The sequence below is a fragment of the Phoenix dactylifera genome, chromosome 10 (assembly GCF_051530095.1).
Source record: "Phoenix dactylifera cultivar Ajwa chromosome 10, Ajwa_hap1_PhDact_Kaust_v1.1, whole genome shotgun sequence".
Lineage (NCBI taxonomy): Eukaryota > Viridiplantae > Streptophyta > Magnoliopsida > Arecales > Arecaceae > Phoenix > Phoenix dactylifera.
Genome location: NC_143199.1, coordinates 31,967,249 through 31,986,848, shown reverse-complemented (window position 1 = coordinate 31,986,848; position 19,600 = coordinate 31,967,249). Strand labels below are relative to the sequence as shown.

The window sequence follows — 19,600 nt, the reverse complement described above, 5'->3', positions numbered from 1 at the left end:
GAGATGGTAGGGAGGCAAGCAACCACTCAGCTCTGCGCACTTTGGTCCGAGGCATGCCCATGTTCGCTCTAGGCGTGGTGGCGACACTCTTCTCGTCCCACATCGCCATGAGAGATCGATGGGCAAGCTTTGATGAAGCCCAGCGTCGCCAACTTCACCTCGATGGACATGTTCGCCTTCTCTTTGCTCGGCCTCTTCTCCTCTTCTCTAGCATCCATCACGTTCCGTCCTAAACTTCCCTCCATCGCCTCGTTCTTTGTAGACATCACTGTTATCTTCGTGGCGTCCACTTTTGGGTCGCTGGTTTGCATCGTTGCTGCCGTCCGGCATCATTGGATTGTGTACTCGGTGTGCGCGGTTCCTTTACTGCCTCTCGATCGAGGTCCATGGATGTCTCTGCTCCGTTGTTTCAATTGGATCCTCCGCAAAAACCCAGCATCAATTTTCGATCATGCGCATGCCATTGTCACAGCCTGTCGTGGCTGCTTAATAAATCGGCTCTCCGCTGTATGGTTGTCGACGTTGCTGGTTCTGCTGCTGCTGCTGATGGTCTGGTAATATGTAAATCGAGAAAATCAAAATAAATTATATGTAAAACGAATGGGCCAATGATTATATGTAATCTTTGACCTGATTCCACTGTACTATTTTGGGTCGATGATTACCTTGGTTTTCTTTTTTTTTTTTTTTTTCTTTTGCTACAAATTACTTGGTATTCTTCCGTGAATATGTTCGATTTGAGTAAACTGAGCTAGATGTGCTCTGTATCCAACTTGGCTGGTCTTGTCATGCTCCAAATCCAAAAATAGAGGCTGAGGACATTGCAATGAATCGCTGCACACACGCACACGGGAGGATTGGTCCTACAAATATGAAGAACCTTCAACCTGCTAATAAATTTAATATAAATCTGATAATATGTAATTCATACATAGATAATAATAATTGTTAAAATATCTAAAATTTTAAAATTCAATATTTAATATATCTGCACGGATCACGAAGAGTCAGAAGCAAGATAATTCATGAGATTTGCAACTCTAAAATGAACTTTGAGTCCTTAGCAGGTCCGCAATTAGTCCTAAGTAAGCTCATTTAGAAAAAAATGTTATATTTTTTTAATAAAAAAATGCTCTTTCTTTTGGTACAGTGGCGGAAGACATGAGTCACACGACTCGCAGAGCACTAGAACCACATATGCTCTCGTCACCGCTAAGCCGAGGTTTAAGAAACTGACCAAATGCAACGGTCTTTACTCATTCCTGCCGGGGGCGGACGGACCGATTGCACTCCGGTGGCTGGATGCATGAGCTCACCGCTCACCGGGTAGTGTTAAGATCCCACCCCAGCTCGCCCCTCTTTTAATTGCACCCTCGCCAAGACAACTTGGGGAAAGGGGTCCAGCGAGAAAGGAACGGACGGCGAGCGCGAGAACATAAAACGAGAGAGGAAGGGATAGAAAGGGATAAGAAAGCGACCGGATTAGAAGCTAGAAGCTCTCTCTCATGGCGGCAACTCAGGGTCAGGTCATCACCTGCAAAGGTAAAGAAGTAGAATGGAAATCAAGAATGTCACAGGAAATCTATCCAAAATCAATTTTGCTCAATCTGTCGATCTGGATTTCAGATCTAGGGTTTCTTTTTTCTCTTCGATCATTCTTGTAGGCGCATTATTTGCTTTATTTCTTTTTCCATTTTTTTTATTAATAATAATGGGAATGGAAAACAACAGCGGCGGTGGCGTGGGAGGCGAACAAGCCGCTGTCGATCGAGGACGTGCAGGTGGCGCCGCCGCAGGCTGGGGAGGTCAGGATCAAGATCTTCTTCACCGCTCTCTGCCACACCGACGCCTACACCTGGAGCGGCAAGGTCCATGATTGCGTCCTCTATCTCACCTTATATCTCTTTTTTTTCTTCTTTCATTTTGTTATCAGACCAAGATTTCTAGGTTTCTGTTAAATTTGCCCCTCGCTTGGCTAGGGTTTATTACTACTGGTATTTCTTTTCGCCATCTGACGTTATCTTCAACGGTTGCCACTGCTGCTGATGTTAGGTCGTCCTCCTTTTTTTTTAATGCTTCTTTCACTTTAATTAATCAATGAGATCTAGATTTTTAGATCTTCGTAAGAAGTCCTTGCGTTCGCCAATAAGATCCGAGCTCCGGCCTTGCTACCTATGCCAGAGCTCATAAGGCTCTGCTCCTCTCTCTCCTCAAGAATTAGGGTTTTTTATGTCATATGTTCTTCATGATTTGCATTTCATGAAGAAGTTTGTGTTTCAATTTTGTTTATATGCGCGCGCACCCTTGTTTCTATAATTGGTACTTTTGGCTTGCAAATTAATTGACAGGCTATAAACAAGAATGTGCATTCATTTAGAGTTCATCAGGAAAACTGAAATGAAATATAAGATAGAAGAACAGCTTTTCGCTCTTAGCAACTATGGATCCATGTATTTCTTTATCTTTGAACCCAGTTTAAAAACAGCACTATAAACAGTTTGATTTGTGCACTATAAGCATGCTTCATTGGAAAATGCATTGGTTTCTGTTCCTCATTTTTCTTTTGCGGACGCTTTGTTTACTTCTTTGATGTCTAAGATGGAAGGTAGGAAAGTTATATACTTTCTGCGATAGATGGATTGGTTTGGTTAAACATGTATGAAGCATTAGAGATCTATATATATGTTTTCAATCCTTAAGAGCTCTTTTTTACTGAAGCGATACTAATATCTAATTATGTTTGTTTGTTCTCTTCTCAAAACCTGTTTAATTGAAACTTTTTACTACCTGGCCTGATATCCAACTTATTGGCTCTGCAGGATCCTGAGGGTCTCTTTCCTTGCATCCTTGGCCATGAGGCTGCAGGGTTAGCAGTTGTTATATCATATAAATGATTTTTAACTTGTCATAACTAAGTCATTGATCATCAATATTCCCTTATACAGGATTGTTGAGAGTGTTGGTGAAGGAGTGACTGAAGTTCAACCTGGAGATCATGTTATACCTTGTTACCAAGCAGAATGCAGAGAATGTAAATTTTGTAAGTCTGGAAAGACAAATCTCTGCGGTAAAGTTCGTGCAGCTACTGGTGTTGGTGTTATGATGAATGACCGCAAGAGTCGGTTCTCTATAAATGGGAAACCTATTTATCATTTCATGGGGACATCAACTTTCAGCCAATATACAGTTGTGCATGATGTTAGTGTTGCGAAAATTGATCCCCAGGCTCCTCTGGAGAAGGTCTGTCTGCTTGGTTGTGGTGTTCCTACAGGTAAAGTGTATGATGTAATTTACGTGCATTGTTTATTTAGATCAATAATTTTGATTATCAAGTTTTGGGGATGGTGTTTGTATGTCAGCTTCTACCATTTTCAACGAGATAACTTTGATTTTCCCTGGATATCATGGTCTAGCATGTTAGAGACGCTGCATACTTGAAATAATGATACTTCATGTCTTCCATCATTCCATTACCAACATTATGTTTCCTTTCTTCTTTATGCCTCCCAAATGTATACTTTGTTGGACAATTAGATTAAAGTCATTAGATGGTAAACGATGTTATCGCTAGCATTGCGATCCACCATGATTATTATTTCTATAATTATCAGGAAAGTGTTTAAGGAACATTTTATCCCTTTATTTTAGTGACATACCTTTCATGTAGGTTTATTTTTTGAATTGAACTTTTTACCATATCCAGTTAGCATGGCGACATTGAAAAGGGGCAAAGCCATGGTGTGATGGTAGGGGCCTCCTCCAACATTGCATGTACTGTAAAAACATGGAGAGGGCATTTTCTTTCTTCTTCTTTTTCACTTGAAAATATCAATATTTCATACTACTTTCTGATAGCTCCTTCTTCTAGAGAAATGTTTGTGATTCTGGCTTAAATTTATTCTATACGTTATTGTGGTGGTGGTGTTTAATATAATGTGCAATTCATAATTCTATACAGACATATACAAGTTTTGGGGGCAAACAAAAACCTTCACATGAAGGTTAATAACTTGACATAACTAATGGTATTCTACTACTGGAATTTTATTTCTTCATTTTTTATTTTTTCAGTAGGGCATGCCGGCACCATGCAAGCAGGTTATGTTGGCCAATCATTTCATGGACTAGGCACATAACCCCAACAGAAATGCCAGCAACTCCAACTGTGCATTCCACAACGCACCCGCGCCGCTACATCATTGCACCATTTGCGCTGACTGCAGCCATTGCACCATCTGCACCCTTATTAGATGCACCAGTGCAATGTATTCCCTGCGCCGCTATTCTGACATCCATGACATTGAAGTGGTGGTCAAAATCTCGGACACCACTTCTAGGATTTCTGACCCATGACCTCCCCAAAGGAGGCATAGGTTGTGGCTAAGTCCACCATTAATTATTGCCTCTTGTTACTTCAATAATGTGCTTACTGTTTTTTTTAGCTACTGTTGTTTTTCTTTATCATCATTCCTTTTATTACAGGTCTTGGAGCAGTATGGAATGCAGCAAAGGTAGAATCAGGTTCCACTGTTGCTATCTTTGGCCTCGGCACTGTTGGGCTTGCAGTAAGCTGTCGAATTAATCGTATCTTAAATGCTTTTTACGGTAATAAGCCTGGCCATCTTTTGATAAATGTTAAAATCTTCTTTTGGTAGGTAGCGGAAGGGGCAAAAGCAGCTGGTGCTTCTCGTATTATTGGTGTAGATATCGACGGCAAAAAGTTTGATACTGGTATTCGCTATCCATCCTTGAGAAAGTGTAGCTGTTGTTAGTTTTTCTATAAAATGGTGCAATTTTCTAAATAATCTGCTACTTTGTGCACATGCTGTAGATATGATGGTTATAGATATGATCAGGTTCTAGTTTTTGGTGACCCTGTCAGTCAGATTATGTAATCAATCTGATTTCTATTGTTTAGATGTACAGTCATGTGCTTGTATCTAAATTTCTACAATTCGCAAGTCAGATGCCTTGTATCCTTGTCTAATGCTGGCACACTTTTTTCTATACCTTGTACTCTTTTATACTTGATTTCTTCTAAATTGGTGCCTGGTTCCTACAAAAGAAATCTGAGTAACAGAAGCTCCCCTTGCCACCTGTCCTCAAAGATCAATGGAGCCAAAAAACTAAAGACCATCTTTTTCTCGAGTAACTGGGGTGGAATTTTGCAACCCTCCAAGATTCCCTTAGACTTTAAAAGAGTCCAGTTGACAAAACATGTTTATCATAGAGGATAGCAGTAGTCTATCAGATTCAAATTTGAGGCAAAGTTGAACACGATTGCTGTAATTTCACAATGAAAAGCAATATTTATGCATCCAATTAATTGGTCATTACCTGCACGATAAATGGGAAGTCAGCTGACTTCCGATCTTATTCCTCTGGTCAGCACATCAATATTTTTGTTATCATACTTTTTAGCTACAGGCAGCAACATATTGTTATTTTTTTGAAGAAAATACTTCACTAATTTTTTGGATATCATCATCATTAATTTGCACGTATGAAAATGATGTACAGCTCAAGTTATTCCAAAATTAGTGAAGGAAGTATTAAAATTCAGACTATATCGATAAGATTTTTCATTGCTAGACTAGCATTTCTGACTCAATACCTTGATAGTCCTATTAATTTGTTTGCAAACCATTTGCAGCTAAGAATTTTGGAATCACTGAATTTGTGAACCCAAAAGACCATGATAAACCAATACAACAAGTCATCATCGACCTCACTGATGGTGGTGTTGATTACAGCTTTGAATGCATTGGAAATGTTTCTGTCATGAGGGCTGCTCTAGAATGTTGTCATAAGGTGAGAGATCATCCAATGCTTTATAATTTTCCCTGCACTTTCATCAGGTGCTAAACATGCGATTTTGGTCGTTAGTTTAACTGGATATTCTGATAAGACCCCACATCAAAATCTCCTGTACATGTTAAATCTATTTTGCAATCTCTGCCAGAATCCTCCTTGAACTAAAACTTCTTATCGTATTACAGATCCTTGTCCAAGGAACCACTTCTTGATAAATTTTTCAAGTGTTTACATTGTGTCACCTGTTTGTAAATCTTATAGGAGGCAAGTTCATCATCGTCGTTCAGATTATAACTGAGTGGATCTGAATCCTTTGACTGTATATGTTGTTGCCATAGGGTTGGGGAACTTCAGTCATTGTGGGTGTAGCAGCTTCTGGTCAGGAGATATCTACTCGGCCTTTCCAGCTAGTCACTGGCCGTGTCTGGAAGGGAACTGCCTTCGGTGGATTCAAGAGCCGCTCTCAAGTACCATGGCTTGTTGACAAGTACATGAAGAAGGTGCTGTACATTTACATTCCTTTCCAAAAAGCTTCACGTAATAACTGCTCTTTTTTCAGAAAAAAATTTATTGCTGTCTGTTACAGCAGAATTTGCCTGGATACTGATCGTTGGGTCAGGTGGGTACACTAATGCAGACGCATGTGGTGAATCTGTGTCAATGTTGCAGGAAATCAAGGTAGACGAGTACATAACGCACATGATGACTTTGGGGGATATCAATAAGGCTTTTGATTTGATGCATGAAGGGGGCTGCTTGCGCTGCGTGCTTGAAATGCATGCATGAAGTGTTCCATCGTCAGATTGTATTATAGGACCTAAGATTATGATATCATCATCTGTAGTGGACTTTTGTGCATCCTGTCCTAGGGCAATGTGGTCTACAATAGTAAGATGAGGGTGAAGCCATATTGCCAGTCATGTTCTAATGAACTTACCTTGTCGGTATTTTTCTGCCTCCTTTCTTTGTTTGCCAGCTATTTGCATGCTTCGGAATTTGAGAATGAGGATAATGTATTCGTCCGCATATCTTTTGGGGAACATCCAACTTTTAAATGTGGTCGAGGCCAATATTCAGTATCTTCAGAAAATCCTTGGATGATAGTTGGAGAAAAAAATAATTTTGTCAGCAATAAGTGAGATGATGATGGATCTGGTACTTCATGTATAAGGACGGATTGTGTTTATGGAATCCTAAATTCAAATTTCCTATTCGTGTGAAATTATCAAAATAAAGATCTGACACAGTCGGTACCGCATTTGATTTTAAACAATGTATCCGGGTCCCTCACGAGGAAATTGCCTCCTCGAACCCGAATATTTAGCTGCTGGTGGAGAGGCTGCATTTGTTTGAAAAATTTAATAAATTACCTTTTTTTAAATTAAGAATAAATTATATTTATATCTAATAATTTGAAAAATTAACCATCGCCGTTAGTGTTCGCACGGTAGAGGGATGTTCTCCTCCTTAGCATGAAACAGGGGCATCTCCTGTTTGAGGCTAGTTATCTATTTTTTGGAATGAGATGATGATGGAATCGGCCTCATATATGGCGGCGGCGGCGGCAGAGATCGTGGCAAAATGGGAGGCATCTAACCTTTGGCCCTTATGAAAGGAATTGTCTATGCCGACCTTGCCTGGAGGATCACCACCCTCAAGAACCAAGGGGTCAACGACGGCGGCAGAAGGGAAAGGGAAGGGATCGAACGATTTGAGGGCGAAGGAGGACGACGACAACAAGGCGTGGCCATGGAGGTTGGAGAGGGTTTGCTGGAAGGTGCAGGGGACATTGTCAATGCTGGAGAATCCAATCTCCCGTTCGAGGACTCTTCTCCATCTGTCGCCGTCGTCCTTGGTGGTGGTAGCGAGGCTGTCAAAATCATTGTTGTTGGCTTCCTCCTCCATTACGGGAACTCCCAAAACCCACGCACACACCCGTAGCGCACGGAGGCAGAAACTCTTAGAGCTTGTTTGGCTCGCGGAAAGCATTTTTCCTTTTAAAAATATAATTTCTGGAAAACAAATTTCTAGAAAGAATATGCCAAGAAAAATACTTTTGGTATGTTTGGTTGACAATGAAAAAGTGACAAATTTCCAAAGTACTTATGTTTGGTTGGTCATCCACTTTCCTAAGAAAGTTATGTATAATTTCTATTATGCCCTTAATAAAAATTAGGTCTTTAATGCCTCTTTAATGCTTCTTTAATGCTGAAGAATCTTTTTGGGAAAAAATAAAAATAAAATGATTCCACCTAATAGGAAAGTAACTTTTTAATGTTTTTCATGAAAAAACTTTTCCATAAAATGTGAGAATCATATTTCTATGAAAATACAACTATTTCATCTCTCTTCTTTGAAAACTCCAACAAAAAAAAAGACATCTCATTACTTTTCCGTTGACCACATTTTCTTTTTTTTTTTTTCGCGAACCAAACGAGCCCTTAAACTTTCGCTAAGTATGAAGGTGGAGGCAAATGATAGGACCCATCTACCGCTGAGCTGGTTGGTGGAGCCTTGGCGATTCTCTTGCACTCTGAGAGGCATGATTGGCACGTGTCAACATTGGGGGCCTATGCATTTCTTGGATGGAAAAAGATAATTGAATTGCCGTACTCTCCATGTTCTCTCACAAGCTTGGGGGATTTACACGCTTCTTGGATGCAAAAACAAGGTCGACAGATCTACCTTGTGGAAAACTCAACTACCAAGAAATCAATTGAAACATATAGATGTATTAAATTAAATAAATATATTACATTATAAATATAGTTATTTTAAGTAATATTTCCATGAGAAGGAAAAAATAATCAATCATTTTTCTTTTCTTAGAAATTGAAAGGAAAAGAGATATATTCCATTTTATTATTTGATTTGTTGAAACTTTAGTATTTAAGATAATTTAAAATCAATATCTATGTATACTTAATATTACTTATTATTTATAATTTTTTAAGAAAATTAGAAGATTTTTTTTGTTTGTGTGTGTGTAACTAAAGAGTAGCGAAGATTGAAGAATGTAGATTTAAATGATTTAGTAGTACTAAAAATTAAAAATCCATTAATACTCTTGCATATTGTTTTTATAGTATATCCAGCAATTCTATATTTTATTTTCAAATATACTTTATAGTAACATGATTCAATCGATTGATCCAACGATTTCAACAGTAACCCAGTGAAGCAACCACTTGGCCAAGTTGGTCTAGGGTCCATTTGTGGTAAGTAGGATAACTTGGGCAATAATGTGGGATAGGTCAGGTCTTATCATAAATTATTTTATGGGTCTATAACGATAACCGGACCTGCAAGATGACTTTTTTAAACAAGAACAACTATGATAGATCATTGCTGGCATGCCTCTTTTCATATTTTTTTTACCGCTCCATGATGGTGAGTGAAAAAATTAATTTTAGACCCTATATTAGTTCTCAATTCATTTAAGATGGATCTCCATCAAAGTAAATCTATTTATGCATCTCTTTAAATTCTCAAATTTAAGTAACAATAAGATAGATATATTTCTACATCCCTTTCCATTGTATTTCACCTTATTAAATTTGATAAATCAAGAATTAAAAGAGATGCATAACCATATTATCTATAATAAGGATCCATTGTAAAATAAATTCAGAACTAATATAGAACCTAGACGTGAGTCTTTATCACCATCAGATGCTGGAGAAGTTTTTTCATGGAAAGAGATATCAATAATCTATTTTTTATAATTGTTCTTGTCTAAAGAATCTTGTATCATCATGAAGTTGTATAAAAATTCAAGGAAAAAAGGGCCTGCAGTTAATTTATTGCCCTAATTATCTATGTCATCAAATCCATGCAACCATCAGGCCATCCATGCATATATATTTTGTAATGGTAGTTGATCACCTTGTTTTAGTATGCCTGTAAAATGGAGAGCCAAGGGGTCAAATCTATTGAAATATCATTTCAAGAGAACTCTAAATTTTAGAACTGGTTTCGCCGGATAATAAATATACCTTCCTTCTCATACTCGGAGGCAGCTATTTAGAAATTCATAAAATCACTTTTTATTCTCATTTGAAAAAAGAGGCAAAGAAGTAAATCACGCCAAATTATTTTTTCATCCTTGTAAGATAGCACTGTAAAAAATCTCATGCCCAAGAGAAAACACCTTGGATTATTTATCTCCTCTCTCCCGATCCAACTTCTTTTTTTTGTTCTTTTTATTTGTTATTCTGATCTTAGCCGGTGGGTGATGCAGAGATGTTATAGCTGTATGATAATGGAAGCAAGAAAATAAAGCACAACACAAAAGCCTGCACATGCATATTACTGGTAATTGAAATGTCCAGTGAATTTTTCATCTTCTAACCTGAAGGTTCCTTTCGACCAAGTGAAGTTTCTTCCGGGCTTCAGGGAAGGCAGGATGTTAACATGGAGATATTGAAAATATAAATGCATGAATTCTACAAAATATCAGACAAAATCTAAGAATACAATAGCAAGCTTCATCATAAACAAGGTCTTGTATGACAAACTTTTAAACTTTCATCCCTGAGGCATTTTGTAGAGCTTTCAAGAAACAGTTGGCTTAAGAATCTGAAATCAAGCGAATGTGAGTTCAATGAATTGGTTTTCTAATCCCATCAAGATGAGAAAAAAAAAAGGGCATGAGAGTTTGCAAAGAGAACAGAAAATATACTGGGATTTGCTTTACTTTCTAAGGTATCTCTACAACTATACTTCACCATCTGCTCTGACCTCTTTTTTAATAATGTTCTGAGCCCAATCAGCAGAGTAGATCTAAGGTTTTATGCATTTCCGGTTCCTGAATAAAAATGCAAAGTACGATCAGAAATACAGGAAAAGCATAAAGCTAAAACCACCGGCGTTAACAAAATTTCAATTGTTTTCAGGAGTCCTGACACAAAATTTGGACCATTTTCATATCAAATATCTAAAAATTATCAAAACAAGCCTTTGAGCCAATAATTTCAGAAATCTTGCAGAAAAATATTGTTGAGAGAATTTACAACTTGGTCTCAAAAAAATAGGCAATCAATTTATGCACCAGATGACATCTGCAAAATGATCAGACTGTAAACAAGTCGACGAGATGCCAATATTGTATATTTACAGATTAAAATAAATAGCTTTTATATGTATACCCCGTGCAACTATTGTTATTTACATAATAGTCGTTTACGTTCCATGGTTGGATTCTATTTATAGGTGCTTGTTTGGGCCTCCATCTGGATAAAGAATAGATCAGAAAAAGAATAGAGTAGTCGATTGGGCCGCCAATTGAGGGAGGTTTAGTGGGGAATAAATCATACAGGAAGGCTTTTATCACCTTGAGCTATGGCATCTATTGTATTTTGATACCTTGAGACTCCTACATAGAGATCTATGCAACCACGGTCGGTTTTTGACCATTCTTCAATCCATCCTAAAACACACACATAGACATATCCACTACCACCAACCTACTCCTGCTTCACTTCATCGCCCCTACTCATTTTGTTAAGCAGCAGCACTGCTGCCATTACAGAGTTCCTTCCCTGTAAACAACATTGTAGCTGTCACTGATTGTCATTTTGACAAGGATGCCACTGCAATTGAATCATGGTGTAAGATATGGTAATCAATAGATTTTTTGGATGCTTGGGTTCCCTATCAAATGGCAAAGAGAGAAATCCACGCATGGCAGATGAATCAAATGAATAAAAGTACTAAAAGAGATAATTTAGCAGGCGGTTAAAAACAAAAAGGTGTACATAAAACTAAAATTTCTAAAGGTATGAAAAAAGGATCAAGTGACATGCATTCAAGGTTGTTGTGGCAATCCAAGAGACTTTTCAGGCATCATAGGCTTAAACTAAAGGGTTGACCCTGAGCTAACTCTTCAAATTTGTGATAGATTACTTATGGTTTCAAGAGGAGGCTCCATGTGTGAGTGATATGCACACAATAAACTATTAATTGGTCGAGACAAAAAGAAAATTGAAAGCTAAATTGCAGAGGAAGTTGCATTGAATGAAGTTTCAAAATCAGGTGAACTTATACAGAGTATGCAAAATACGCCATCAACTTAAATATAAGCACTCTATGCACCTTAGATAACACAAGTGATCCTCCACGGTCATGACTTAAAGTAAAATTGAAAGTGTAAGACCACAAATTTCAGAAGGAATCAGAGATTAGCAAGGTATAGAATACCCTTAAGTGGTCGTATTTTTCTGCTAGGACAAGCACTGCCAATCATGCAATCGATGATAGTAAGAGCCAATTGAATAGCCATCTGTATTGCCAATCATAGTACATCATATTCACACAATTGAAGACACATTGTAAAGGATATTGCCATCTAACTCGTGCAAAAAAATACATCAATTTGAACATCAATGTACATAAGTTATTTGAAACTTTTACTAAAAGAATTCCTTACCAATATTTCTCCTGGGTCTTCTCTCACTGGTAGAAGTCCTCTTCCTAACATAAGAGCTATTCCAGTCCCCTCCATCCTGAGCATAATAATCCATCGCATAATCTGTTTCTTTACCATAACTATTGCACTTGCAGCCACAGGATCCACCCTCGCAACCACCAGATATCGAACAGCTCTCCTCCTTCTTTGCCATGCGTCCACAGTTAGAATTCTTTGGTTCTGTCCTCCTGTCATTCTCCCACCAACCGGGAACATACCCCAGAGCAATCTCCAGCTCAAATGTCGTCAGAAGTGGCCTTGGGAACCCCTCCCCCCAGTCAATGGAAAGCCGAGGGCAAGCAATCTGCACCCATGCATCGACCGAGTCCCCGAACAAAGCAATCCTCCCCGGTGTAATTTCCGACATCAGCACCACTGAATATTCCAGCCCCTTCTCCTCCATGTGCTCCACCACTCTGTCCAAAACCCTAGTATTCCCCTGTCTGCCTAGAGTCCCAAGAATAACACCCCAATTTCTGGCCTCCCTGGCTGCCAGTATCGCATCTTTCCTCGCCTTCTTCATTCCCTCATGGTCATACTGTTCCAAGACGAGCACGCCGAGGTAGGGATCGTACCGGAAAGCCCGGATCCCCGGATTGGCGATCATGAACGCCTCGAGATGGAACCGACCGTCTGCGACGAAGACGAGATCCTCCATCCCCCTGCTCTTGGGGATCGTAGGGGCCGTGCACCCGAGGACCTCCCCGGCGGAGAGCGGCTTAGCCTGGGGGACGGTGATGTCATACCCCTCGGAGGACAGGATCGATTTGGCGGCGTGGACGGCGGCAACGAACTGGACGGTGCCGGCGAGGGCCAGTTTAGAAGATGGGGGGAAGGCGGAGCGGACGGCAGCGGCGAGGCGTTGAACATCGATGCGGATGTCGACGAAGACGTAGTGGGTGGGGAGGCGGGCGGAGGGGACGGGGACAAGGCAGGAGTGGCCGTAGTGAACGAGGAGGTCGGCTTGGAGAGCGGAGGCGGCGAAGTCGTCGAGGCAGCAGGCGCCGTAGGTGGGGTCGGCGAGGACGAGGATGTCTTCGGCGGCGGCGGAGGAGGAGCGGAGGATGTCGGCGAGGGGGAGGGCGTACATAAGGAGGCCGTCGGGGAGCTGGAGGACGACGCGGCGGGCGGCGGAAGAGACGACGCGGTGGACGGTCTTGTGGATCTCGAAGTCGTAGTTGGAGGGGAGGAGGGCGGCGGCGGCGTTGAGCGCTGGGTCCGACAGGATCTCCAACGGGATCTGGCTCTTCACGAACCGCTTCGGGGCTGGCTTCTTCTTCGTCGTCGGCTTCTCGCCGCCATCGTCGGATTTAGGGCTAGGGTTTGGACGAGCGGAGAGAGGCAGGTTCGAATTGCTGACGTCCGCCATATGCGCTGCTCGATTCAGCTGCAGGTTTTTGAAGGGAGTTTATTCAAGCTTCTGAAGGCGTTTGAGGAAGTGAGCATCTTTAATCCAACCGATCTACAATATGATTCGTCATTTATTATTAAAAACACAGTTTTCAGATGCGGGGATAGCTCAGTTGGGAGAGCGTCAGACTGAAGATCTGAAGGTCGCGTGTTCGATCCACGCTCACCGCAATAATTTAAAATTTTATCAATTAATTATATTCAAATTTTAAATTAAATTTCAAATTGTAAATGAGTGATTTTTGAATCTTACTTCTGACTAATCTAACATGTTTAACTAAATTATTTTGGAGCAATTTTCTATACCAATAATAATCTTTTCAAAACTAAGATGCGTAGACTAAAATGATGTGTAGCATTAACAACAATCGATTGTTTTAAGCTTTTGTATGGAATGGCATTTTTGACATAAAGTATTTTCTGATACATTGACTACTAAATTTTTTTCTGCACAATTAAAAGTATTATGGTTACGATCAAACAAATAAATGAAATTGCTCCATAGCTATCTCGGATAGATCGATAATTTAAGTAACTATGATCGGCTAAGTAGATGATGCCGGTTTGCATGATTATGAAGTGCACTGGGATGTAAGGTTGCATGCTTTTATGCATCATGCTAAAACATGTTACTCATGTTTTAAAATCCAACTCGAGTTGGTTCCATATTCAGTGTATGTGCTATTATCATTAATCCCTATAATATATATTTTTTTCTATACTAATTCAACCTAAACTGGGTTGCTGCATTCTGGTTTGAACACAACACAAGCTCAATGAGGATCTGTAGTATCTAAACCTATTTGATTGGAATTGGCCTAGATTCAATTATTCCATGCTATAGGCTTTTTTAAAAAAAATGGAAGGCCCGTTTAGGATTTTTCTGTGGACATGCATAATGCATTATGGTTGTACGAACTATGATTGTACCCTCACATTTGTATTGTTCATAATTTTTGCAAGGTTTTTGAGTTTTTTTACTCTTTTCCCAGATTCACGATATAGATTTGAGAACCTGATTGAATGCGTGTTTTTCCTTAAAGCATTATTTACATTTCATGATTTTGCAATTCTATTTACCCATGTTAAATAGCCACCAATACATGATGAGAGCAATGGCAAATATATCATATTATAACAATGGTCTAACTGTTCATGCACAATATGCTGTGGCCAGTGACAATATCCACAACTAGATTGAGACTCAATTACAAAATGAAATTTTTCAAGTTCATAATTTCCTCGCATGGTGTCTTTTTCAAACATGTTAGGCAAATGAAGCTTTGCTCTAGGGGTACGACTGCTCCTCAGAGTTTGTCGTACCTCGTCGATAGAAGGGTTTTTTGATATTTTGCATTTGAAACAGAATCAAAGGGAATTTCTTTCCCTTTGGAGGGTGATAATACTTTGACCATATCATCCAATCCAAAAGGAAATAGATGATATAATAGTAGAAAATGTTGATGTAAGTGTTGATATTTAACCTCTTTAATATAATTTCTTTCTCTATTCTCTATATTGACACTTGACAGGATCAAGTAGTAGACTAGTGGGTAGTAGAGAGGTGCCCCCTTGTTCAAACCTCTTTCTTTTGATCATGGCCTAATCGCATGGTGGCATAAGAATTTGATCCGAACTCGCTTTTAATGGAAAGAAATGGGCCCGTACCAACTCAATCAATTGACTCGATATGCTCGCCATGAGCGTCTCCATAAGGCTTCCAAAGCCCATCCGGCCCAGCTTTATTCGGTCCAACAGGCCCACATGCCATTATCGTAATTCCCTTGAGAAACATGTCCTGGAACGGAGAAAACGCGAAGCTAGGGTTTGCCGCTAGGGTTTCTGAATACATTAACCTCCTCGTTTCCTGCAGAAAGAGAGTTTCTCTGAGGGCGGAGGCGGTGCGTCGTTGCAGCAGCGTCGGAGTTAGCGAGATCGATGGGCAACTTCAGGGTAAGATCACTCCCAAACCTAAAGAATTCTCCTTTTCTTCTCTCCTCTTCCGCCGCCGCCTCCAAAATACTGGAGATTGGATCGAAAAAGATCACGATCTCCCGGACCGCTGGTAGCTCTCGATGGATCGCTAGATAGTAGGCTCCATTCGGCCCCATACACCTGAAGCATCTCTGGTTTCGAAATGCCGCCGATCTTTGGATCGGGTTTGATCTGAGTCCATCAAGATTTCGTGTGCAATTTAGTCAAAATTGCGTGACTTTATCAAAGAAAGGTTTTACCAAGAGTGATGAGCCCAACCCATCTCCGAATGCCATCATTTTTCTCTTTTTTGGGTGTATGGATTGGGATTTATGAGCTTTTTTCTCTATTATTTTTAATTGTTCTTTGAGTTAGGTTTTCCTTTTCTGTTTTTTTCGTTGTTAATTTTGTCGTTTCTGGCTGAATATTGATTGTTTTCATGGTGATGGATGGGATTTGGGGGGCAGTTTCATCAGTACCAGGTGGTGGGTCGAGCCCTCCCGACCCCGTCGGATGAACACCCCAAGATTTACCGCATGAAGCTCTGGGCTACCAACGAAGTCCGAGCTAAATCCAAGTTCTGGTAACAAGGAATTCTCGCTTCAACCTTATTTCCCGCCTTCCTAAGCATATTTTGTTTCCGCTTTTTCTTTCTCATTAAGTTGTATTATCTTTTGGTACATTTTAAAAATTTCAGGTATTTCTTGAGGAAGCTGAAGAAGGTGAAAAAGAGCAATGGACAAGTGCTCGCCATTAATGAGGTTAGTTCGTTCATTTTTTTCTTGATCTTCACTCTCTTCTTATTTTCAAACTTATGCTTATTGAAGTTTTGGTGATTGTTCTGTGTCTTTTGAGATGTGACTTTTAGTCCTGCCGTAAGTGTGTAGTTTGGCACAAATTATGTTCTGATATGATTATATTTAAGTATTGATTGGTGCATCTCCATGTCTCTAAAGTTTCAACTGAATCATCACCTATACCAGCATACATATGTTGCTCTGTTTTGGCATAAGTTGATGGCTGTTGCTGTCTTTCACTTGAGTTAAGATGTTTTGCGGAATGATGAACATTGTAGGAATTGCCCACTGTCATTGTTAAACTCAGGCGTATATGATTTAGTATTCCATTGTATGACTGAATTTGCTTTGACGTCTTAGTCGGACCAGGAGACCATGGTTCCTTTGTTAGTTGATTGTGATAGTTGGATTTAATTTGAGCTATTCTTTCCATGATTACATCCTTAGATACATTGTTTGGATCTTAAATTCTTGTCTACGACAAGAACACGGGCTCTATGATACTTTTCCTAGATGCTTTCAGTTCCTTTGTTTTGCTAGCATTGCTCCTTTACTGATTTTCAGGTAGCTGAACTACCTGGGGTCAGTTTTACTTGATTTTGTCTTTCATTTTATTTGCAAATAGAAATGTATGAATAAAAGTGAGGTAGGACAGAGCATACTTGCTTTTCACCTTAGCCAATTTCTGATAATCTACCCATTCAGAACATTTTTTAAAAGGAAATTGCTGTCCTGCTGTGAAGATTGACATCTCTTCTTCTTTTTGGAGGGATAAAATTTATATTGAGAATGGATATATCTAGTTAGAGTCATATACATGCCCTGGGTTTGCTATGCAAGATGTGTAACTGTTAGATAAGGTGGTCAGACACCAGGACATGGACAGATATGCCTATCGAAATATAGGTTCTTGATTAACTTAGTTTTGGTGAGCTTTGTGGTTGAATTTTTGGAGCCGAAACCAATCAATTAGTAACCATAAAGGAAAAAAAATGAAAATAGAAATCTAGAAGATACAAAAATTTGTTTACTTGTAACTGCCCTTGTTGGGGTATCATCTGCTGTTGTTTATGCTTTGTTAGTAGCTTTTCTTTTACAGTTCTCTTGGTGGATTAGTACTCAGTTGAACTTCTTTCCCGTATAATATTTTATCTATTAAATGATGAATCTGGATATTGACAATGCAAAGAGGCATATTGTTAACAACCATGCAAAAGCAAGTTTTAGGGATCCTTAAAAGGCATTGCTTGTCCTGCCCGTTTATTTTATTTGGGTAATTATTGATGTCTTCCTGTTCATTTCCTAACCATTTCTCCCTACATTGACTACGTCGTTGCATGTAACCCTTTGATAGGGTTGATTATGAACTTTAAAAAGTTGGTCAGAAATGGCTGATCGTGGCTGGATGATTATAAGTACTTTCAGCTTCTGGTTGTCATTGTGTTACAACCTGTGAACGCTCAATCAGAACCTGTGATAAATGCCATTGTTTTATTCATGTTATTATATTTCAACTCAAAGTTTTTATTTTTTTTCTAAAGCATCTTGGAACTTTGTTCAAAATATTCAATCGAGATATGCAGTGTTTTGTCTTAGCATTGCCCAGAATTTTAAGTTGCTGGTATGCCTCTGACATCCATGGAACTTGGTGGGATTGTCTTTGGGAAAATTAGATCCTACAACTCCCTTAGTTATTCTGGTTTGTATTGATGCCTATAAACTAATTTAGAGCTGCTTTATGATGTGAGGCCAGATATTTGAGAGGAAACCAACAAAGATCAAGAACTATGGCATCTGGCTGAGGTACCAGAGCAGGACTGGTTATCACAACATGTACAAGGAGTACAGGGACACCACATTGAATGGTGCTGTTGAGCAGATGTACAATGAGATGGCATCCCGTCACCGTGTCAGGCACCATTGCATTCAAATCATCAAGACTGCTACAATCCCTGCCAAACTCTGCAAGCGTGAGAGCACCAAGCAGTTCCATGATTCAAAGATCAAATTTCCCCTTGTCTTCAAGAAAGTCAGGCCCCCTACCAGGAAGCTGAAGACCACCTATAAGGCCTCCCGCCCCAATCTATTTATGTAGGAGAGTAAGCGGCGAGCACGTTCCCAAATGTTTTCTTTTGGGTATGCTCCAGATTTTCTTCGTTTCATGGATTGTTGGATTTTGTGAGTCTCTTCCAGAGGTTAAACATTGCAATTCGCTTTTCTGTTTTTGGGTAGGAGCTTTGTGTAAGACCTTCTAAAGTGGTTTAGTTGATTTGCTGCAACTATGGGTAACAAGTTGTTTTTCACTATATTTTTTGGCATAAGTCTGTTTGACTATATTGTATTGGTAGCACGAACGAGTCATTGTTCCTTTCTGAGTTCTGGTTTTCTGGGTTCTCTTCTCCGCAGAGTGCAGGGAACTAAATCAGAATTTATCATTTTGCTGCATTGCAATTAGGTGACTGCGAAATAATTTCAAGAACCATGCCCTTTGGAGACAGAAATTTGAACATGAGGTTCAAGACGGATGCGTGGTGTTTATCTTGGGAGCAAAGAATGTGTGTTGTTTATGATTTTTTTTTCCTACTTGTTGAACGATGATGCAAGGAGTTGATGATTCAATCATATTAATTGCGTCATTGAGCCTCTGTTTGCCCAAGTGATTGCTCTGGAGGTTTTTTGAGCCCTCCTGGGGACTGAAGGGGGATGATGTAGACTGAATTGTCGAAAAGATCGTCAGCAGTAATTGCAGGTGAAATTGTAACCATGTGGTGGGATCTTGCTCATGGTTGAATGTTGGATTGAGCGTAGGAGATACTGGAATGGAGATTTGGTGCGGTCTGTGGATGATGAAAAGTTGTGATTCCTTTCAGGCCGTACGGACCCTCATGGGATGGTGAAAAGTTGTGATTTTTTTTAAGGCCGTGCATGTGTTTTGGAAGACATGCTATGTAGCTATTTCTCCATCTTTGCCGTTGCACCAAAAATAAATGAATAAAAAAAGATAAAAATTTTTAATATGTTAGGAAAGAAATGTCTTTCATTTGGCCAGGCGTGGGCGGTTCGGATAGGTGCTTTTTTTTTTTTGGGTTAAAAAAAAGAGGAAGGAGGGAGGAAGAAACAAGCTTATTCCCGCGTAGCA

At 39.6% G+C, this 19,600-nt stretch overlaps 3 protein-coding genes and 1 non-coding gene across 10 annotated transcripts; 3 read left to right on the top strand and 1 right to left on the bottom strand.

The window, feature by feature from the left end:
• Positions 1 to 1,258: 1,258 nt before the first annotated feature.
• HOT5 (GroES-like zinc-binding dehydrogenase family protein) lies at positions 1,259 to 7,049 on the top strand. 4 transcript variants are annotated; one of them, XM_088706080.2, is made up of 10 exons: positions 1,381 to 1,542; positions 1,732 to 1,868; positions 2,820 to 2,866; positions 2,946 to 3,271; positions 4,072 to 4,098; positions 4,483 to 4,565; positions 4,656 to 4,731; positions 5,654 to 5,811; positions 6,153 to 6,314; positions 6,484 to 7,049. In XM_088706080.2, exons 1-10 carry the CDS (start codon positions 1,506 to 1,508, stop codon positions 6,598 to 6,600), a joined length of 1,170 nt encoding a protein of 389 aa, XP_088562206.2. In that variant the 5' UTR covers positions 1,381 to 1,505; the 3' UTR covers positions 6,601 to 7,049. The 4 variants fall into 4 exon arrangements, with proteins under 4 accessions (XP_038971239.3, XP_088562206.2, XP_088562207.2 ...); XM_088706081.2 differs by having other exon boundaries at positions 6,404 to 6,521; XM_039115311.3 differs by lacking the exon at positions 4,072 to 4,098 and having other exon boundaries at positions 1,259 to 1,542.
• Positions 7,050 to 10,090: 3,041 nt separating this feature from the next.
• LOC103706948 (diphthamide synthesis DPH2 family protein) lies at positions 10,091 to 13,739 on the bottom strand. 4 transcript variants are annotated; one of them, XR_015969522.2, is made up of 4 exons: positions 12,242 to 13,719; positions 12,013 to 12,094; positions 10,555 to 10,621; positions 10,221 to 10,392 (listed from the first exon to the last, which is right to left on the bottom strand). XR_015969522.2 is itself a non-coding variant. In XM_008791231.6 (3 exons), the coding sequence occupies exons 1-2, from the start codon at positions 13,647 to 13,649 to the stop codon at positions 12,036 to 12,038; spliced, it is 1,467 nt and encodes a 488-aa protein (XP_008789453.1). In that variant the 5' UTR covers positions 13,650 to 13,719; the 3' UTR covers positions 10,221 to 10,621; positions 12,013 to 12,035. The 4 variants fall into 4 exon arrangements, 2 of the variants coding, with proteins under 2 accessions (XP_008789455.1, XP_008789453.1); XR_604063.5 differs by lacking the exon at positions 12,013 to 12,094 and having other exon boundaries at positions 10,091 to 10,392; positions 12,242 to 13,739; XM_008791231.6 differs by having other exon boundaries at positions 10,221 to 10,621.
• A 49-nt stretch (positions 13,740 to 13,788) lies between these two features.
• Positions 13,789 to 13,861, top strand: TRNAF-GAA (transfer RNA phenylalanine (anticodon GAA)). Its single transcript has one exon. It is a non-coding gene; the product is annotated as a tRNA-Phe (tRNA).
• A 1,644-nt stretch (positions 13,862 to 15,505) lies between these two features.
• LOC103706950 (large ribosomal subunit protein eL20y) lies at positions 15,506 to 18,767 on the top strand. The gene is made up of 4 exons (XM_008791234.6): positions 15,506 to 15,643; positions 16,132 to 16,247; positions 16,362 to 16,425; positions 18,215 to 18,767. Exons 1-4 carry the CDS (start codon positions 15,629 to 15,631, stop codon positions 18,554 to 18,556), a joined length of 537 nt encoding a protein of 178 aa, XP_008789456.3. The 5' UTR covers positions 15,506 to 15,628; the 3' UTR covers positions 18,557 to 18,767.
• Positions 18,768 to 19,600: the final 833 nt, after the last annotated feature.

Excerpts from the sequence above, each read along its gene's own strand:
- LOC103706948 (XM_008791231.6), bottom strand. The coding sequence starts at position 13,649 with ATGGCGGACGTCAGCAATTCGAACCTGCCTCTCTCCGCTCGTCCAAAC. Across the intron at positions 12,095-12,241 it reads AAGACCCAGGAGAAATATTG|ATGGCTATTCAATTGGCTCT; the intron begins GTAAGGAATTCT and ends TTGGCAATACAG.
- LOC103706950 (XM_008791234.6), top strand. Across the intron at positions 16,248-16,361 it reads CGAGCTAAATCCAAGTTCTG|GTATTTCTTGAGGAAGCTGA; the intron begins GTAACAAGGAAT and ends TAAAAATTTCAG. Across the intron at positions 16,426-18,214 it reads AAGTGCTCGCCATTAATGAG|ATATTTGAGAGGAAACCAAC; the intron begins GTTAGTTCGTTC and ends ATGTGAGGCCAG.
- HOT5 (XM_088706080.2), top strand. The coding sequence starts at position 1,506 with ATGGCGGCAACTCAGGGTCAGGTCATCACCTGCAAAG. Across the intron at positions 4,566-4,655 it reads TCGGCACTGTTGGGCTTGCA|GTAGCGGAAGGGGCAAAAGC; the intron begins GTAAGCTGTCGA and ends TTCTTTTGGTAG. Across the intron at positions 4,732-5,653 it reads CGGCAAAAAGTTTGATACTG|CTAAGAATTTTGGAATCACT; the intron begins GTATTCGCTATC and ends AACCATTTGCAG.